Source organism: Amphibalanus amphitrite, unplaced genomic scaffold (genome assembly GCF_019059575.1).
Source record: "Amphibalanus amphitrite isolate SeventyFive unplaced genomic scaffold, NRLGWU_Aamphi_draft 000535F_arrow, whole genome shotgun sequence".
NCBI lineage: Eukaryota > Metazoa > Arthropoda > Thecostraca > Balanomorpha > Balanidae > Amphibalanus > Amphibalanus amphitrite.
Genome location: NW_024882029.1, coordinates 344,041 through 365,085, shown reverse-complemented (window position 1 = coordinate 365,085; position 21,045 = coordinate 344,041). Strand labels below are relative to the sequence as shown.

The 21,045-nt window shown below is 54.9% G+C and overlaps 1 protein-coding gene across 1 annotated transcript in view; it reads right to left on the bottom strand.

Annotated features, from left to right (window-relative positions):
- Positions 1–508: 508 nt before the first annotated feature.
- Positions 509–21,045, bottom strand: part of LOC122393451 (splicing factor 3B subunit 3-like) — a 90,702-nt gene continuing 70,165 nt past the window's right edge. Inside the window, exons 17-22 of the mRNA XM_043389471.1 lie at positions 3,714–3,833; positions 2,827–2,992; positions 2,405–2,617; positions 1,916–2,065; positions 1,377–1,574; positions 509–1,045 (exon numbers count right to left, since the gene is read on the bottom strand). Coding sequence (XP_043245406.1) covers positions 905–1,045; positions 1,377–1,574; positions 1,916–2,065; positions 2,405–2,617; positions 2,827–2,992; positions 3,714–3,833 — 988 coding nt within the window. The 3' untranslated portion in view covers positions 509–904. The remainder of the gene's footprint in view (positions 1,046–1,376; positions 1,575–1,915; positions 2,066–2,404; positions 2,618–2,826; positions 2,993–3,713; positions 3,834–21,045) is intronic.

The following is a 21,045-nucleotide window of genomic DNA, read 5'->3' as shown; positions in this document are numbered from 1 at the left end:
AAAACACACACCTATCAGGCATCAAATGTGCTGACACACCCTGACTTACCCGTAACGCAGGATGACGGCCGCTTCATCTGATGCCAGTCAGACAGCTCAGATGAGGAGAGTAGACTGAGGGCTTCCCACGGCGGCCCCGCCAGTACCTTACGAGGGCGGACAGATCGGTCAGGCAGAACTGCAAACGGCCGAACAGCATGGAGGACATCAACTCGAACAGTGTGGGACGGGATGTCCGACCGACCAACAAAAGCCGAAAAAACTGCTCACAGCTGAAGATAGTCACCCAATATCTCGCATCGTAGAAGCCCCCCCCCCCCCCATTAAAGAAAAGTCCTGGAGGTATTTGAACCAGCAGTCCAATTAATGCTCCCACCAGTAATTCCACGTACCTGCTGAGCAACATTTCGTCCCTAGCGTGCTGAAGGAGAGTTCCACCAACCTCACCCGCGCAGTCAGGAACCACTTCTACAGTGCTCTCCGTTTGCAGCGAGCCACACCAGCCTAGTCATGTACGTGACGGTATTATTTGACACTTGTGAATATGATGACACGAGACAGCCGAGCGAACACAAACACACACACACAGTACACACACACACAGGCACACACTGGGGCCGCGACAGTCGCCCCGTTTCCACTGTCTGGCCTCGCTCTACCTGTACAGACAGACATGCCCAGCCGGCCCCTCCTGTACATTGACCACGAGCAGCAGGGCGGCACTCCCAGCCCCACCAGCTAAGGGCTGTCTTGCCCCGCTCATTCGGTTCATGGCCAGCGCACATTACATATCTACTACACACAAAATGATCTCAAGCACACGCCACTAACACTCCACACGCAGTCTCCTTCCGCGGCCGATACACACACAGGACACACGCCATCCCCGGGGCGCGCCGCCTGCCTAGAATGCGTAGCGCGTTCGGATGTCCTCGAGTTTCTTGGAGACCTCGCTGGCGGTGCGGTCCAGGTCCTCGGCAATCGACTTCTGCTTGCTCATGTCGATCGTGTTGTACTGTTCGCACATGTCGCCGTCCAGTACGTTCTGTGGGACACGGCGCCGAGGTTAGAGATCGGAAATTAGATAGCAGGCTGCCTTTGTCACATTGTGACGATGGAAATGAAGATGCATAGTGAGCACTGCATACACAGACACGCTAAACTATCGGCATGACCAGCTGCCATTATCATATTTGGTAGCAGGGACCCATCTGAACAAAAAAGAAAATGCACTCGAAGTAGAGTACTTAAGTAATTATCTGCATTCTGTTTTATGACTTTAAGCTACTTCATATTCCGGGTAAAAACACAAAATGCTTAGAAGCTAAGTCCTAGAGCCCGCTCCGACCATACCGCCGCCATCCCGGCGTCCTCACCTTGACCGGGAAGTAGTAGCTGCGGAACGAGAGGTGGTCTCGGCCGCACAGAGGCCCGTTCTCCGAGCGCATGTGCATCTCCAGATGCTGGAAAAAGTCCATGTCCTCGTGCGATGTAAAGGGCACCAGCACACCAATGGTGCCCGATATGGTGGTGTACACCAGCGACTCGCTGCCGCCCGGGATTAGCGTCGCTTTCTGTAGTGGGAGAAGGGGTAAGCTTGTCAGACGAGGCACGGCAGAGCGAGGGCGGGGACAAATGTGTGATCAGTAGACCGAAAGTCGGGCTATGACCACGTAGGCTAAAAACATTTTCATCCACCGAAATCGCTTCTTAAATTAGAGGAAAGTTTTCGTCAAGCCATACAACTGTTCGTAGTGAATGATTAAATGCGTTGTCCCATTTATAACCAGTCATACCGAATAGCGAGAACCAGAGCCGCGGGAAGCGTACGCCCGTGTTGACTTCTATTCACAACCAGACACCAAAGTCCCCCTATAAGCCCATGCACCATCGATTCTCCTAGCGCCGGTCTCACCTGTAGGGAAAGCGCCGTCTCGCCGAGGTGGAACTGGCAGAGTACGTCAGCCTTCTGTGAGGCGCCGCCGAGCAGTCCGCGGTCCCAGAGCGCCTTGTTACCCGTCGGGTCCTCGTCCACCTCGTCACTGGTGCCCGTGGGCAGACGCAGCTGGACAGGAGAGGGGGAGAAAGAGTCAGCGGAGGACGCGCATGCCGAACCACATCAGACGTCAGACCATATTCCACAGAAAACAGAGTAAGAGAGACGGAGGCCAAGCAGCACCCTTCATTAGGCATTACTTTAGGCAGTGGTAAAAAATCCCGTGAATTTCTATACATCGCCCAGCAAGTCGACGTCGACATGTTCATAACTGTTGTTCAGCGTGACAACTAACGACATTTTAAGCACTAAGACTATAACTACTGTTCCATAACTCGTCCAATCACGCTGCCCCATAAAACACCATCCATCCGTCCACCATTCTCCTCTCCGTCCCACCCCACTCACCACAGACACATTTCCGAACTTGTCGGCAGCTGCCACGGTATCGTAATCCAACAGGCACGTGGCCGTCACCCAGCGCTGGTTGGTGTCGTCCGCGAACAGGATCAGCTGGTTCTCCTGCCGCTTGTAGCGCACGTAGAACACAGACTCCTGGACGTCGGCGATGTACACGCGCTGGCCCAGTGCCTGGATGCTGACGATGTGATGCGGAGCGCTCTGTACGGAGAGAGGGGTGGGAGTTAGATCGGTGGCAGGGGTAAAGGAGAGAGAAGAGAGAGGAGACGAGAGTCAGCGCTAGAGATTAATCAGTGGTGAAAACCTCAGGTGAAACACGGTGCGAAACATCAAACTAAAATTGCGTAAATAGCAAAGACCAGGCCCAAAATTGCCAAAAGGACATCTGCACCTCCATCTGCTCACCGTACCTTGTTTTCACACTTCCTCAGCATCTTCTTTTTGCCGAGGTCGTAGATGCGGAGTAGGCGTCCGACGCTGATGAGCACGCGGCCCTGGTAGGGACAGATGGCCGTGGGAATATCCTCCACCTCGGTCCGGTGCACCAGCTGCAGCGACGTGCCCTCGTTCACCAGTCTGGGCGCCAGGACACGGGTGGGGAGTTAGAGGCGCTGAGAGGGCAAATAAAGGCACCAGGGTCCAATCTTACCAATGCCGTGAATGCGCATTCACGGCATTTTATAACATTCAGAACTAGTCCACATTCACTTATTCATTCGCTCAGGCAACATTCATAAGCATTCACGCTATCAAAATCATTGGAAAAGATTAGCTGGATGTAAATAAAAATGATATATTTGAAATCAAAGCCGTAAACTCCAGCCAGTGCTGCCAAATCCTATTACAACATTGGTAAGATTGGGCCCTGGTGCCCACTAATCAGCTTTACTGAAAAATGTGAGCATTGGACTACCAAAATATGTAACACCAATACAAACATTCAGTGTAGGACAAGATGTTGACTAATTTAGCGGCTGAATTTGTGTTCCGACGGTGTCCGTCCGGCCGGTGTCGTGCCGTCACACCGGGCCGGCCGTCCTGACGGTGATCTCTCTATAGCGGACGTTCAAATTGGACCCGGCCGAGGCGTGGGCCGGGCACAGAGTGCCGTCCGCAAAAAAAAAACAACTATCTAATCACATACGAGATCACATGACACGAAAAATCTCCACAGAACCGGAAAGTAGCGCATCTCTCAAATCGAGCAAGCTATGTAACTCAAGGACGAAAGCCAATCAGACACCTGGCGAGCGGCAGTGACTACCTGCGTCGGCCAGCCCACCTCTTGGGGACTCACTTGTAGCAGTAGATGTAGCCGCAGTCGACCTGTTTGGGACTGAGCTGGTAGTCCTTGGCCACGCCGACCAGTACGTACTGGTCTGACTCGGACTGGCTGGCAAACTTCACCAGCGCGATACTGTGGAAGGAGAGAGCGCAGATTCGGTCAGTTGGCGTATAACTAGGATATACTATACATAGGGAGGTGAACAGTATCTGTCTGTCCGCCTGTCTATCTGTCTGTCCGCCTGTCTATCTGTCTGTCCGCCTGTCTATCTGTCTGTCCGCCTGTCTATCTGTCTGTCCGCCTGTCTATCTGTCTGTCCGCCTGTCTATCTGTCTGTCCGCCTGTCTATCTGTCTGTCCGCCTGTCTATCTGTCTGTCCGCCTGTCTATCTGTCTGTCCGCCTGTCTATCTGTCTGTCCGCCTGTCTATCTGTCTGTCCGCCTGTCTATCTGTCTGTCCGCCTGTCTATCTGTCTGTCCGCCTGTCTATCTGTCTGTCCGCCTGTCTATCTGTCTGTCCGCCTGTCTATCTGTCTGTCCGCCTGTCTATCTGTCTGTCCGCCTGTCTATCTGTCTGTCCGCCTGTCTATCTGTCTGTCCGCCTGTCTATCTGTCTGTCCGCCTGTCTATCTGTCTGTCCGCCTGTCTATCTGTCTGTCCGCCTGTCTATCTGTCTGTCCGCCTGTCTATCTGTCTGTCCGCCTGTCTATCTGTCTGTCCGCCTGTCTATCTGTCTGTCCGCCTGTCTATCTGTCTGTCCGCCTGTCTATCTGTCTGTCCGCCTGTCTATCTGTCTGTCCGCCTGTCTATCTGTCTGTCCGCCTGTCTATCTGTCTGTCCGCCTGTCTATCTGTCTGTCCGCCTGTCTATCTGTCTGTCCGCCTGTCTATCTGTCTGTCCGCCTGTCTATCTGTCTGTCCGCCTGTCTATCTGTCTGTCCGCCTGTCTATCTGTCTGTCCGCCTGTCTATCTGTCTGTCCGCCTGTCTATCTGTCTGTCCGCCTGTCTATCTGTCTGTCCGCCTGTCTATCTGTCTGTCCGCCTGTCTATCTGTCTGTCCGCCTGTCTGTCTGTCCGCCTGTCTGTCTGTCTGTCTGTCTGTCTGTCTGTCTGTCTGTCTGTCTGTCCGCCCGTCTGTCCGCCCGTCTGTCCGCCCGTCTGTCTGTCTGTCTGTCTGTCTGTCTGTCTGTCTGTCTGTCTGTCTGTCTGTCTGTCTGTCTGTCTGTCTGTCTGTCTGTCTGTCTGTCTGTCTGTCTGTCTGTCTGTCCGCCCGTCTGTCCGCCCGTCTGTCTGTCTGTCTGTCTGTCTGTCTGTCTGTCTGTCTGTCTGTCTGTCCGCCCGTCTGTCCGCCCGTCTGTCTGTCTGTCTGTCTGTCTGTCTGTCTGTCTGTCTGTCTGTCCGCCTGTCTGTCTGTCTGTCTGTCTGTCTGTCTGTCTGTCTGTCTGTCTGTCTGCCTGCCTGTCTGTCTGTCTGTTTGTCTGTCTGTCCGCCCGTCTGCCCGCCTGTTTGTCTGTCTGTCCGCCTGTCTGTCTGTCTGTCTGTCTGTCTGTCTGTTAGTTAGTTTGTTAGTTAATTGGGGCTTTAGGGCGCGCCGACTACTTAGGTCATTTTGCGCCCATAACGTCGTTTTAATAAAACAAGTGTGTCAAAAGAGAGAACCTCTAGATACGAAGACTAAAAAGTAAAAGACTCGATATAAAAGAGCAAGGTAAGATAAAGCAGCGCAAGAGTGTCGTCCTAGACAACTGACTAGATGTAAGGACTAGAGAGGACTAGTTGGATTTAATGTCAGGTCGAGTAAATCACTTGGAAGTTGATCGAACGGATAAAGGAGAAAATGTTGCCGGATAAAACCCAGGGTGAGTCGTCACCCAGAAGGTGGCGGATAGTGGTATCCGGAGCGATGCGCCCGAGATAGCGTGTCCGGTTCGGTTCAGCGAGAGGACAAGATAAAAGCACGTGAGAGACAGTGAGAGGCACGGCACACCGACTGCATGTGGGTTGTTCCTCTCCACGGAGGAGATAGCCATGAGTCGCGTACGTATGACCAATACGTAATCTGCAGAGGGCCACTTCCTGGTGCCTGTTGCTTTGGAAGCAAGACTGCCAGGGCTCCAAGGTAGGCTTTACGCTCCGCAGCTTCCCAGATCCTTGGAGATGCCACTCTGCCTGCCAGCTTGACATCGTGAAGGTTTGGATGGCTGGGTAAAAATCACGAGCCGGCAGGGGCAAACGCCGAAGGCATGGAGCCGCGGCCGCGCGTCTCGCGGCCGCGTCGGCGAGCTCATTGCCAGTTACACCCACATGGCTTGGAATCCAGCAAAACTTAATAGTTTTGCCTGACTGCTCCACCGACGTGAGCCGAGATAAAATGTCTTGGACTATCGGATTGTCTGGGTTAAACCTCCGTATAGCCAGCAGGCTGCTGAGAGAATCCGATAAAATGAGGTAAGACAAGTTGTCAGACACCTCGATAAAACACAACGCCTTCTCGATTGCAACGAGCTCGGATGAGAAAACGGAGGCAGAGGAAGGCAATGAAAAAGTGCGCGTGTCGCGACCAGCCACGAAAGCGCAGCCGACGCCGTCCTCCGTTTTCGAGCCGTCTGTAAACACCGAGATAAAACCGTCGTATGACGCAATGTGTTCCAATGTCCGTGCTCGTTGCACACATGGCGGCAGGTCGTCCTTCTTGACCTCAGAGAGCGTGAGGTCTACTTGCGCTGGAGCGTATTTCCATGGCGGAGAGGGCGTTCCCCACGTACGTCGCACTTCACGGAACTCTATGTTGACTGTAGAAAAGAGCTCTTTTATGCGCAATCCGAAGGAGACCGATTGTCGCACTCTGTCAAGACGATTAAAATCAGGAGAAAAGACGTACGGATACGTCGGATGTCCTGGGAACTGGCGGAGTTTCAGTGCGTACCTCATCCCCAGCATCTGACGGCGGAGAGATAGTGGCGGTTCGTGTGCCTCGGCGAGGAGGCTGCTCTTGGGCGACGTGCGGAATGCACCTGTGGCAACACGTAGCGCCGCGTGGTGCACGGAGTCAAGAGCCTTTTTACTGGATTCGCTGGCAGAGTCGTAAACAAAGCATGCGTAATCCAGTTTCGATCGGACGATCGACCGATATAAAAGAAGGAGCGTCCTGCGGTCCGCGCCATAAGATGTGCGGGCGACACATTTTAAAACGTTCAGGGATTTAAAACATCGTTCCCGAAGCGTTCTAAAATGTTCTCTATACGTCAAACGACTGTCAAAAAATATCCCAAGAAACTTCGCCACCGGCCGAGTAGGAATCACCTGTCCACGGAGCTTGATTCCCAAGGCTAAGTCGTCGCAGCGGCGGCGGCAAAAGTGCATAGCGACGGTCTTCGTTGTTGAAAAACGAAGGCCGTTGTCGTCGCTCCACCTCTCTAGACGGGTTACAGCGAGCTGCAACTGTCTGGCAACGTGACGGGCGGTCGTGGCAGAAAGCCAGATCGCGAAATCATCGACAAATAGCGATCTGCCGATGGATGGTGCAAGTTTGTCGCCAATATCATTGATCGCCACAGCGAACAGCGCCACACTGAGAACTCCGCCTTGGGGAACTCCGTTCTCTTGCGTAAAACTGCTCGAAAGACAACTGCCAACACGGACTTTGAACCGACGACCCGATAAAAAGTTCTTGATAAAGAGGCCCATCCGGCCGCGTATGCCGTACTTGTGTACTTTGGAAAGTATTCTGTGTCGTAACACTGTATCATAGGCCGCCTCAATATCAAAGAACAATGCTCCAAGGTGCTTCTTTGCAGTAAAACAGGTGCGTATCTCGGTGTCGAGGGCTAAAATGTGGTCAACAGGGCTGCGGTGCTTTCTAAAACCGCACTGGGCGTTTGTAAAAACACCGTGATGTTCCAGAAACCAGCTAAGACGCACATTGACCATCTTCTCCATCAGCTTTGAAAGCGATGATGTGAGAGAGATGGGCCGATAGTGGAGAGGGTCATGTCCCGACTTGCCAGCCTTCAAGATAGGAATGATAGTGGCTTCCCGCCAGGTCTCAGGGAAAGTGCCAGTCTCCCAAAGCGAATTGAAAGTTGCTAGCAGCGCCTCGAGGGCAACCGCCGGGAGATGACGGAGCATGTCGTTGTGGACAGCATCCGGACCTTCTGAGACGCTGCGCAACGAGGGGAGTCTGCAGCGGCACCTGGCGAGCAGGTACGCTGTGGTGAACCGCCAGAAGCACACCTCCATGGGCAATGGTAGGGGTGTCCAGGTCTCTTCTAAAAACAGAGTAGCCCTTGATGGCAAAGGTAACGTTTGGCGCTAGCTTGGTCTCCTGGAGACCTAAAACAAGGGGTGTGCGCCAACGGATAAGAGACTGTAGGTCCTGGTAGTTGGCCCGGAGGCCTCTACAGTTCCACTGTAGAATAAAAGGCGTGGTTAAAAAGGCGCAAAAAGGGCGCGTATAACATGAGGCAAAGGCGCACACAGATACCTGACTGACCACAAAAAAGGTAAAAAGCACCGAGAGAAATGCACCTGGTAAAAAAGCGCAATAGCGCGAAAAAGATGATGATGATGATGATGATGATGATATTTATTGAACAGAAAGTACTGGAACAAAAGAGTAAATCGGAGATTGGTGCAGAAGCTCAAGGCTTAATTCGGGGCACCTCTCTCCGTGCACACTCATTCACAAACATACAAGCTTACGTGCAGACTCGTACCTATGCTTTACACTATACACATACATACAAACACACACTCTTAATCACTTGTACTGGCACGCGCACACGTAACAGTTCTTGGCGTATCAGGTAATTGTTGTGTACTATTATTAGCGTCACGTGCATACATGCACTCACACACGCGCGCTCACACACACTCACACATCGCATTTTCAAACAGTTACACTACACTCCATCATACGCATCATACATTCACACACAATCAGTCATTAATGTCTCGCGTTCATTGCACATCAGCGACCGCCGCACGAGGAGGGACACCCGCCCACAGCGCCCCGGAACAGCCGCCGGGAGCCGCCGCCCCACGCGCCCGAGAGGAGTTTTGGTGATCAAAATCTGTGGGAATTAATTATGTATTTCTGGAAACAGCTTGCCACCTCTCGTCCGCTGCCCGGGTTGAGTAACTCGCCATGAAGTAGCATCTTAAGTTGTTTGGATGTTGGCAAAGTTCGAAAGTCAAGATTGAGAATTGTGGATAGTTCCTCGAAAAGCGTTTGTCGAATATTATTGTATGTAGTGCAATGAAGGATGTAGTGTTCCGCAGTTTCAAGTGAATGGCCGCATGGACAAGAGGGTGAATCTGAAAGGAGTAATTTATGGAGGTGTTCGTTGAGTTTAGATGCTCCGACGCGTAGTCTGGTGTGCAGGAGATTGCCGCGCTTGGAGCCGAAGGTAAAGTACTCAGGCGGTCGTGGAGGGCCAAAATGTTCGTGAATTTGTCGTTTGAAGGAAAAGAGGTTTGGATGGTGGACAGAGGGGGGAAGGTCGTTCCAGAGCCGGGTTGTGCTTGGTATGAATGACTTCCTGAAGAGAGTAGTTCTATTAAAGGATTGTGTGAGAGTGCTGGAATTTCGTAAATTTCTACCTGTTTGGTATGCTCGTGTGTCAGGAATAATTGAAAGAACATATGGTGGTATTTGAGGATCAGCTGTTTTTAGGTGATGGTAAAGTAGAAGTCTGTGAACTTTGCGCCTGTTTTCCATGGAAGTCCAGCCCAGTTCCTCCCTCAGTCTGTTCGTCGGTGTTCTTGTCATTGTTCCTGTAATAAGTCGGGCTGCGCGATTTTGAAGTCGTTCAAGTCTGTTAGCGTCGTTCCTAGTTATCAGTCCGTCATATACTATGTCGCAATAGTCGAAAAAGGGCCGTATGTAGGTTATGTATATTTGGAGGAGAATGTTTCTTGGTACGTGTTTTGCGATAGGATAGAGGGGACCCAGAGCTTTGGTTACTTTCTTTATTATCTCGTTTATGTGTGTTTTGAATTTGAGATCAGAAGACAGGGAGATGCCAAGATGTTTGTGGTGCTCGCGGACGGGGATGGTTTGACCGTCAAAAACTAGTTTGGGAATGCTTGGGGCGTTTTTGAGTGAGAATGTTTGTTGTATCGTTTTTGATGCATTAAAGGTGATCATCCAATCATGGCCGTACTGCTGAATGTTGTCTAGGTCGCGCTGTAACGAGGTTTGTGTCAAGGCGAAAGTGTCATTGTTGTGTGAAGCGTAAAGTGAAGTGTCGTCTGCAAAAAAGAGTGTGTCATTAGAAGTCTTGGTCGAGAGTCCGTCTAGGTAAATAAGGGCTAGTAGAGGGCCGAGCACGGACCCTTGGGGGCATCCCGCATTTGTGGTTTGAAGTGAGGAAAGCGAATTTTGTATTAATACACGGTGTGTTCTGTCCGTCAAATAAGATTGCAACCATGTCAAGAGAGTCCCTGTCAGTCCAAAGTCTGTTTTACACTTGTGAAGAAGTCCTTTGTGCCAAATTTTGTCGAAGTATTTGGAAATGTCTAAGTAGATTGCTGTGAAGTCGTCGCCTGCGTCAAGTGTTTGGTATAAGTTGATAAAAGGATAAAAGATAAAAGATAAAAGGATAAAAGAGGAAATGACTAGACTGAAAGACTAGACTAGGTCCTCTAACTCCGAGGAGGCGCTCCCCCCGTAGCGGATACGGGGGTGCCCTGAGCCCTCTCGGTGAAGCCTCCCTTCGGCAGAGGCAGATCGGGCATGGCTCGGGCCCGGCCCCGGCTGGGGCCTTTTCGACCGGGGGGCGTCGCCCTCCGAAGGTGACCAGCTCGGGGGCGTCTGCCGCTTGGCGAGGCGCCCTGGAGCCGCGGAGGGCTGTTGCCGCCCCGACGGGGATGTCGAGGCGGCGGCCTGTGTCCTCGACACAGGCGTCTCTGGCAGCGGCGGTGGTGGCCGCCGCTGAGGAGGTGGAGGAGGCGGCGGGGGACCCATGATGGGCCGAGTCCCCGCCTCAGGTGTCTCCGGGGTGTCAGCGGCAACAGCCGCATTGGCACTCCCGGAGGCGGAGTCGGCAGACGAGGCTTCCTTAGCCTCGAGGGCCTTCTGGACGAGGCGAGCCCTCCTCGCCTCGCGTGCCTTCCTCTCCTCCTCCCCCCGCCGCAGCGCCTCCTGCACCGCCGTGGGCGGTCGGGGGCGGGGCGGGGTGGGTGGCGCCTTACCCTGCGCCGGGGGGCGCCAACCACCCTGTCGGCGCTGGACGACGATCCAATCGTCTCCATTACCGTTCGCGGCTGGAGCGGGACTGGGTGGACCCCACACTGACTCTTGAGCAGCCTGCTCTGTGTTGCTCGGCGGCGCACGAGGCGCCGTGGTGTCCGCTGAGTCACCAGTGGCTACGACGGTGAGGCCGAATCGTTTGAGAAGCTGCACGAGCTGTGCTACGCTCATCTGGGAGGCATCGGTAGAGTTTGTGACTCTCACCTTCTGGGCATACGAGGTCTTCGGGTGACTCTGGTTGTACACCTCCCGGGCCTCTTTGAAAGACAGATTTCTGGTAGCCTTGATGGTCATGATCTCTTTCTCCTTGACGTATGCAGGGCAAGACCTATCATACGCGGAGTGCGGCGTCTGCCCCTCTCCGCAGTTGACGCATCGGGGGGTCTCCGAGACACAGGTTTCGTCAGTGTGGTCCTGCGAAGCACACTTGGAGCACGTGGGTCTTCCTCGGCAGTTGTCCTTTGTGTGGCCGAAACGTTGGCAGCGGAAGCAGCGCATGGGCGCTGGGACGAAAGGCCGCACACGAACCTTCACGTAGCCCACACGAATCTCACTCGGCAAGTCAGTGGAGTCAAACGTCAGAATGATGTTGTTGGTCGAGACCGTGCCTCTCTTCGTCATGATGCGGCGAGCCGCTGTCACGCCGAAATCGGCGAGCCCGTCCGCAATGTCCTCGTCGCTCACTCCCCTCAGGTCGAAACAGTTAATGACCCCTCGTGCGGAGTTCTTAGAGCGGTGGGGCTCCACTGTAAGCGGGATGGAGACGAGCCTCCGGCCGGATGCCCGTCCCTCCGAGAATACGAAGCGAGTAGCGTCCAACGCTTTCGCCGCCTCCTCGCTTTTCCTGAATTCGACCTCCAGCGCGCCATCACGCATCCGGTCACAACGAACGATCGAACCAAACCGGTCGCAGCCATCCTTCCGCTGGAAGGGCGTCAAGGAGCTCAGCTCCCTGTCGGCGCTCCGGAAGATGAGGATTTTTGGATTTTTCGGTCTTGGATCGTGCAGCGTTCGCCCGTCGGCCGAGGCCGGCGGGCGAGAGTCGGCCGAAGCCGAAGGATTGGTAAGAGTGGGGGAAGGAGGGTTGGTCGAGTTATCCATGCGAGTGTGCTTGGTCTCCGCCAGCTCGGCCGCCGACGCTCCGCAACGGCGCCGCTACAAGGCCTGGGACGGCCGAGCTGACTGTACGGGACTTGGCGGCACCTTCCGAGGGGGAGAGAGAGGCTCACCACCCCCCACGGTCGGATACCGCCTCCTCCCTTGACGCCTCGCCGAGTCACCGCCAGGGGCAGCGACAGATCAGCCCCACCGACGGAGGACGAGCACAAGTGCCCGAACCCCGCCGGCGACACCTCTCCGACACCACCCCCGGCGGCATCACGACTGGGAATGGCTCCTCAAGTGCGGCGCCCCACTGAGTGTCCCGCCCTTACAGAACTCAGGGCCAAAGAGGCGTGTTGCCCAGCCACCGCGACTGGCTCCGCACGGTGGGGGGCTCAACCTCCAGGATCCCGTTGTCCTGGGGTACGGGTCGGCTCGCCTAGCCTAGTAAAACCGGCTGGTACCCGAGGGGACGCCACTCCCCTTACACTAGCCCAACTCGGCTGCGTTCCTGCGGGTGCAAAAACAACGAAAAAGGTAGGAAAAGAATCAGAAAGCTGTGATCGAACGAAACGCGGACATCCGGTGAGAAGCAAAGCAAAAGCAAACAAAGACCGCTGAAGAGAAACAAAACCACGAAAACCAAGAAAAGTCGGACCGTACCATCTGTCCATCCAGCGATCAAAGCAAGTCGTAAGCAAGCATGGGTCAAGCTGGGGCCGAGGGGGCGCTACTCCCCTTGCTGGCCGAGGCCAGGGCCGCCGCGGGGCAGAGGCCCAAGGAACCCAGTCCAACAGCGACCCCGGCCACTGCCAACCCCCTGCGGGGCCAATCCTGCAGACAATCCATCCAGTAAGCAAGGCAAGTCCAGGTCAAAACGCGCGTCAAGCTGGGGCCGAGGGGGCGCTACTCCCCTTACTGGCCGAAGTCACAGCCGCCGCACAGCCGGAGCCAGATGACCCCGGCTAAGCAGCAGCTCCGACCACGGTCAGCCCCCTGCGGGGGTCTGTCTGTCTGTCTGTCTGTCTGTCTGTCTGTCTGTCTGTCTGTCTGTCTGTCTGTCTGTCTGTCTGTCTGTCTGTCTGTCTGTCTGTCTGTCTGTCTGTCTGTCTGTCCGTCTGTCTGTCTGTCTGTCTGTCTGTCTGTCCGCCCGTCTGTCCGCCTGTCTGTCTGTCTGTCTGTCTGTCTGTCTGTCTGTCTGTCTGTCTGCCCGTCTGTCTGTCTGCCCGTCTGTCTGTCTGCCCGTCTGTCTGTCTGCCCGTCTGTCTGTCTGCCCGTCTGTCTGTCTGCCCGTCTGTCTGTCTGCCTGTCTGTCTGTCTGTTTGTCTGTCTGTCGCCCGTCTGCCCGCCTGTTTGTCTGTCTGTCCGCCCGTCTGTCCGCCTGTCTGTCTGTCCGCCTGTCTGTCCGCCTGTCTGTCCGCCTGTCTGTCCGCCTGTCTGTCTGTCTGTCTGTCTGTCTGTCTGTCTGTCTGTCTGTCTGTCTGTCTGTCTGTCTGTCTGTCTGTCCGCCCGTCTGTCTGTCTGTCTGTTTGTTTGTTTGTTTATTGGGGCTTTAGGGCGCGCCGACTGCGAAGGTCATTTTGCGCCCATAACGTCACACTAATAAAACAAGTGTTTCAAAACAAGAGACCTTCTATATACCAAGGCTAGAAAGTAAAAGACTTGATAAAAAGACAAGGTAAGATAGAACAACGCAAGAGCGTCGTAACAGTCAACTGACTAGACAAGTAGACTAGAGAGGAATTGGGTCAGGTTGAGTAAATCACCTGGAAGTTGACCGAACGGATAAAGGAAAAAATATTGCCGGATAAAACCCAGGGTGACTCGTCACCCAGTAAGTGGCGGATAGTGGTACCAGGAGCAATACAGCCCAGGTAGCGTGTCCGGTTCCGTTCAAAGAGTGGGCAAGATAAAAGAACGTGAGCGACGGTTAGAGGCACGGAACACCTGTTGCACAAAGGCTGCTCACCTCCTGAAAGGAGATAGCTGTGCGTCGCGTATGTGTGACCAATACGGAGTCTGCAGAGGACCACTTCATGGAAACGATTGCCTTGCATGCAAGACTGCCAAGGCTCTAGAGTTGGTTTCAACTCTCTTAGCTTGTTCCTTACACACAAATCCCACTCTGCCTGCCACTCTGATTGTTTGTTTATTGGGGCTTAAGGGCGCGCCGACTACAAGGTCATTTTGCGCCCATAACTATATACAAGTAAAGCAAGTGTGTCACAAGAAAACCGACGTAATAAAAGGCTTAAAAAAGCCTAAAAGCTGGTTAAAAAGAGTTGTTGTTGTTTATTGGGGCTTAAGGGCGCGCCGACTACAAGGTCATTTTGCGCCCATAACTATATACAAGTAAAGCAAGTGTGTCACGAGAAAACCGACGTAATAAAAGGCTTAAAAAAGCCTAAAAGCTGGTTAAAAAGAGCAAAGAAGGGTAAAATACTCCAAGCGTATCGTAAAAGACAGCTGACTAGGCGTAAGGACTAGATTAGAATAGACGTATGGACTAGTTGGTTTGGTATCAGATCGAGTAGATTACTTGGAATTTGATTGAACGGATAAAGGAAAAGATGTTGCCAGATAAAACCCAGGGTGACTCGTCACCCAGCAAGTGGCGGACGGTGATATCCGGAGCGATGCGGCCCAGGTAGCGAGTCCGGTCCGGTTCCAAGCGTCGACAAGATAAAAGCACGTGGGCGACGGTGAGAGGCACGGCGCACCCGCCGCAAACGGGCTGCTCATCTCCGCGGAGAAGGTGGCCATGCGTCGCATACGTATGACCGATGCGGAGCCTGCATAAAATCACTTCGTTTGACCTGTTGTCTTGCGAGCAAGACCTCCAATGCTCCAGAGTCGGCTTCACCTCTCGGAGCTTCCTGCCTCCACGCAGGCGCCACTCTGCCTGCCACTCCGTTAGAATAAAAGATCGTACAGCAGGGTAAAAATCACGCGCCGGCAATGGCAACCGACGAGTGCAGGGTGCTGCAGCAGCACGCCTTGCAGCCGCGTCTGCCAGCTCATTGCCATGAACGCCAACGTGACTGGGAATCCAGCAGAACTGAACAGATTTACCCGATTGTTCTACTGACTGAAGCCGAGCTAAAATGTCTTGAACGATCGGGTCGGCTGGATTAAAACTCCGCAGGGCCAACAGGCTGCTTAGGGAGTCCGATAAAATCAAGTAAAAAGGTCCGTCCGATACCTCAATAAAACACAAAGCCTTCTCGATGGCAACAAGTTCCGATGAAAACACCGAGGCGAAAGATGGCAACGAAAATGAACGGGTATCGTCGCCAGCGACGAAAGAACAGCCCGCTCCCTCAGGTGTTTTAGAGCCGTCTGTGAATACAGGAATAAAACCATCGTAAGAGGCAAGGTGTTCCAAGGCTCGGACTCGTGCCTCTGCAGGCAGCAACTTGCCCTTTGGAACTGCAGAAAGCGAAAGATCCACCTGTGGACTGACACTTTTCCACGGTGGAGGGGGCGCAGCCCAGGTACGACGAACGTTACGCAATGCTATGTCAGCTATTGAAAACAGTTCTTTCATGCGCACTCCGAACGAGGGTCGTAACCTTCCGTTACATCGGGTGGCATGCCGTGAAAAGACGTATGGGTACGTCGGGTGCATAGGAAATTGGCGCAGTTTCAGCGCGTACCGCATACCCAACATCTGACGGCGGAGTGAAAGTGGCGGTTCATGCGCCTCAGCAAGAATGCTGCTCCTGGGCGAGGTGCGGAATGCTCCGGTGGCTACTCGGAGTGCTGCATGATGGACTGTATCCAGGACCCTCTTGCTAGATTCACTCGCTGAATCGTAGACAAAAGAAGCGTAATCTAGCTTCGATCGTACAATAGATCGATATAGAAGAAGAAGGGTCCTGCGGTCCGCACCATAAGATGTGCGGGCGACACATTTTAAAACGTTCAGGGATTTAAAACATCGTTCCCGAAGCGTTCTAAAATGTTCTTTATACGTTAAACGACTGTCAAAAAAGATCCCAAGAAACTTCGCCACCGGACGAGTAGGAATCACCTGTCCATAGAGCTGGATTCCCAAGGGAAGGTCGCCGCAGCGGCGGCGGCAAAAGTGCATAGCGACGGTCTTCGTTGTTGAAAAACGAAGACCGTTGTCACGACTCCATCTCTCCAACCGCGTCACTGCAAGCTGCAGCTGTCTGGCCATATGCCGAGCGCTTGAAGCGGCAAACCAAATGGCAAAATCATCCACGAAGAGCGATCTACCGATCGAGACCGGCAGATCATCAGCGATGTCATTAATCGCCACTGCAAAGAGAGCCACACTAAGCACCCCGCCCTGGGGAACTCCGTTCTCTTGAGTAAAACTGCTCGAAAGACTACTGCCAACTCGGACTTTGAACAGACGACCCGATAAAAAGTTCTTAATAAAGAGGCCCATCCGGCCGCGTATGCCGTACTTGTGTACTTTGGAAAGTATTCTGTGTCGTAACACTGTATCATAGGCCGCCTCAATATCAAAGAACAGTGCTCCAAGGTGTTTCTTTTCAGTAAAGCAGGTGCGTATCTCGGTGTCGAGGGCTAAAATGTGGTCAACAGGGCTGCGGTGCTTTCTAAAACCGCACTGGGCGTTTGTAAAAACACCGTGATGTTCCAAAAACCAGCTAAGACGCACATTGACCATCTTCTCCATCAGCTTTGAAAGCGATGATGTGAGAGAGATGGGCCGATAGTGGAGAGGGTCATGTCCCGACTTGCCAGCCTTCAAAATAGGAATGATAGTGGCTTCCCGCCAGGTCTCAGGGAAAGTGCCAGTCTCCCAAAGCGAATTGAAAGTTGCTAGCAGCGCCTCGAGGGCAACTGCTGGGAGATGACGGAGCATGTCGTTGTGGACAGCATCCGGACCTTCTGAGACGCTGCGCAACGAGCTGATGGCAGACGTGAGCTCAGCCATAGAGAAAGGCTCATTGTACATCGAATTTTCAGCTGTGCTGAAGTCCACGGCGGCTGGTGCAGGTCGTGAGGACGGCTCTCCTCGGCAGCGCTGATAGAGTGCACGGCCTATCGTCTCTGCGACGTGTAAAGGGTGGGATATGTCCGTGTTGTTCACTCTTAAAACCGGAAGCGGAACAGAGCTGAACCGGCCTTCAATGCGCTTCATGCGTGCCCATATCTGGGTCGTAGGAGTAAAACGGTTTAAGGAACTCACGTACATACGTGCGCCATGAAACAGCCTTTGCCTCTTTTAAAACGCGACGGGCAAAAGCCCGCGCTTTCTTAAAAGCGATGAGGTTCTCAGTAGTACTACTCCGGTCAAACTTTCTAAAAGCGCGCTTCCTGGCACGAATCGCATCTCCGCATTCCTTGGTCCACCACGGGACCGGAGGACGACGAGGCTGACTCGACGTCTTGGGTATGCACCCGTTTGCGGAGTCAATGAGTAAACATGTAAAATCATCTGTGGACATCACAGAGGCGTCGGCTCTGGATAAAACCGTGGCCTCTACGGCGGCCTGGAATTCGCCCCAGTCGGCCTTCCGAACATTCCACCTAGGTGGAAGGTTGCCTGACACTGGGGACTCCTGGTGCTCCAGCCACACTGGGAAGTGGTCGCTCCCGAGTGGGTCGTCATGGACGGACCAGGTAAGAAGCTGAGCTAGCCGCGGACTGACTAAGCTCAGGTCCAGAGCCGATGTTTGACCGGAGGGTGTTGTAAAATGGGTGCGCTGTCCTGTATTTAAAATACACAGCGCCTCATCGCGGATAAAAGATTCTAAAAGTCGACCACGAGTGCCAGTCGTGTCGCATCCCCACGCCAGGCTATGGGCATTAAAATCGCCGACTACCAGGACCGGAGGTGGAAGCTCATCGACAAGCCGATGCAGCTCAACCACCGGGAGCGCTATACCTGGTGGTAGGTATAAAGAGCACACTGTCAGTTCCCGGTGGTTGAAATCAACTCTGGCGGCCACCGCCTGCAGGGGAGTCTGCAGCGGCACCTGGCGAGCAGGTACGCTGTGGTGAACCGCCAGAAGCACACCTCCATGGGCAATGGTAGGGGTGTCCAGGTCTCTTCTAAAAACAGAGTAGCCCTTGATGGCAAAGGTAACGTTTGGCGCTAGCTTGGTCTCCTGGAGACCTAAAACAAGGGGTGTGCGCCAACGGATAAGAGACTGTAGGTCCTGGTAGTTGGCCCGGAGGCCTCTACAGTTCCACTGTAGAATAAAAGGCGTGGTTAAAAAGGCGCAAAACGGGCGCGTATAACATGAGGCAAAGGCGCACACAGATACCTGACTGACCACAAAAAAGGTAAAAAGTACCGAGAGAAATGCACCTGGTAAAAAAGCGCAATAGCGCGAAAAAGATAAAAGGATAAAAGAGGAAATGACTAGACTGAAAGACTAGACTAGGTCCTCTAACTCCGAGGAGGCGCTCCCCCCGTAGCGGATACGGGGGTGCCCTGAGCCCTCTCGGTGAAGCCTCCCTTCAGCAGAGGCAGATCGGGCATGGCTCGGGCCCGGCTGGGGCCTTTTCGACCGGGGGGCGTCGCCCTCCGAAGGTGACCAGCTCGGGGGCGTCTGCCGCTTGGCGAGGCGCCCTGGAGCCGCGGAGGGCTGTTGCCGCCCCGACGGGGATGTCGAGGCGGCGGCCTGTGTCCTCGACACAGGCGTCTCTGGCAGCGGCGGTGGTGGCCGCCGCTGCGGAGGTGGAGGAGGCGGCGGGGGACCCATGATGGGCCGAGTCCCCGCCTCAGGTGTCTCCGGGGTGTCAGCGGCGACAGCCGCATTGGCACTCCCGGAGGCGGAGTCGGCAGACGAGGCTTCCTTAGCCTCGAGGGCCTTCTGGACGAGGCGAGCCCTCCTCGCCTCACGTGCCCTTCTCTCCTCCTCCCCCCGCCGCAGAGCCTCCTGCACCGCCGTAGACGGTCGGGGGCGGGGCGGGGTGGGTGGCGCCTTACCCTGCGCCGGGGGGCGCCGACCACCCTGTCGGCGCTGGACGACGGTCCAATCGTCTCCATTACCGTTCGCGGCTGGAGCGGGACTGGGTGGACCCCACACTGACTCTTGAGCAGCCTGCTCTGTGTTGCTCGGCGGCGCACGAGGCGCCGTGTTGTCCGCTGAGTCACCAGTGGCTACGACGGTGAGGCCGAATCGTTTGAGAAGCTGCACGAGCTGTGCTACGCTCATCTGGGAGGCATCGGTAGAGTTTGTGACTCTCACCTTCTGGGCATACGAGGTCTTCGGGTGACTCTGGTTGTACACCTCCCGGGCCTCTTTGAAAGACAAATTTCTGGTAGCCTTGATGGTCATGATCTCTTTCTCCTTGACGTATGCAGGGCAAGACCTATCATACGCGGAGTGCGGCGTCTGCCCCTCTCCGCAGTTGACGCATCGGGGGGTCTCCGAGTCACAGGTTTCGTCAGTGTGGTCCTGCGAAGCACACTTGGAGCACGTGGGTCTTCCTCGGCAGTTGTCCTTTGTGTGGCCGAAACGTTGGCAGCGGAAGCAGCGCATGGGCGCTGGGACGAAAGGCCGCACGCGAACCTTCACGTAGCCCACACGAATCTCACTCGGCAAGTCAGTCGAGTCAAACGTCAGAATGATGTTGTTGGTCGAGACCGTGCCTCTCTTCGTCATGATGCGGCGAGCCGCTGTCACGCCGAAATCGGCGAGCCCGTCCGCAATGTCCTCGTCGCTCACTCCCCTCAGATCGAAACAGTTAATGACCCCTCGTGAGGAGTTCTTAGATCGGTGAGGTTCCACTGTAAGCGGGATGGAGACGAGCCTCCGGCCGGATGCCCGTCCCTCGGAGAACACGAAGCGAGTAGCGTCCAACGCTTTCGCCGCCTCCTCGCTTTTCCTGAACTCGACCTCCAGCGCGCCATCACGCATCCGGTCACAACGAACGATTGAACCAAACCGGTCGCAGCCATCCTTCCGCTGGAAGGGCGACAGAGAGCTCAGCTCCCTGTCTGCGCTCCGGAAGATAAGGATCTTAGGAGATCGTGGACCTTTGTCGAGCACCGTTCGCCTGTCGGCCGAGGCCAACGGGCGAGGATCGGCCGAGGCCGAGGGATTGGACTGGGGGGAAGGGGGATCGGTCAAGTTATCCATGAGAAAGAGTTGGTCTCCGCCAGCTCGGCCGCCGACGCTCCGCAACGGCGCCGCTACAAGGCCTAGGACGGCCGAGCTGACTGTACGGGACTTGGCGGCACCTTCCGCGGGGGAGAGAGAGACTCACCACCCCCCACGGTCGGATACCGCCTCCTCCCTTGACGCCTAGCCGAGTCACCGCCAGGGGCAGCGACAGATCAGTCCCACCGACGGAGGACGAGCACAAGTGCCCGAACCCCGCCGGCGACACCTCTCAGACACCACCCCCGGCGGCGTCACGACTGGGAATGGCTCCTCAAGTGCGGCGCCCCACTGAGTGTCCCGCCCTTACAGAACTCAGGGCCAAAGAGGCGTGTTGCCCAGCCACCGCGACTGGCTCCGCACGGTGGGGGGCTCAACCTCCAGGATCCCGTTGTCCTGGGGTACGGGTCGGCTCGCCTAGCCTAGTAAAACCGGCTGGTACCCGAGGGGACGCCACTCCCCTTACACTAGCCCAACTCGGCTGTGTTCCTGCGGGTGCAAAAACAACGAAAAAGGGGAGAAAAGGAATCAGAAAGCTGTGATCGGACGAAACACGGACATCCGGTGAGAAGCAAAGCAAAAGCAAACAAAAGGTGCTCAAGAGAAACAAAACCACGGAAACCAAGAAAAGTCGGACCGTACCATCTGTCCATCCAGCAATCAAAGCAAGTCGCAAGCAAGCATGGGTCAAGCTGGGGCCGAGGGGGCGCTACTCCCCTTGCTGGCCGAGGCCAGGGCCGCCGCGGGGCAAGGGCCCAAGGAACCCAGTCCAACAGCAACCCAGGCCGCTGCCAACCCCCTGCGGGGCCAATCCTGCAGACAATCCATCCAGTAAGCAAGGCAAGTCCAGGTCAAACGCGCGTCAAGCTGGGGCCGAGGGG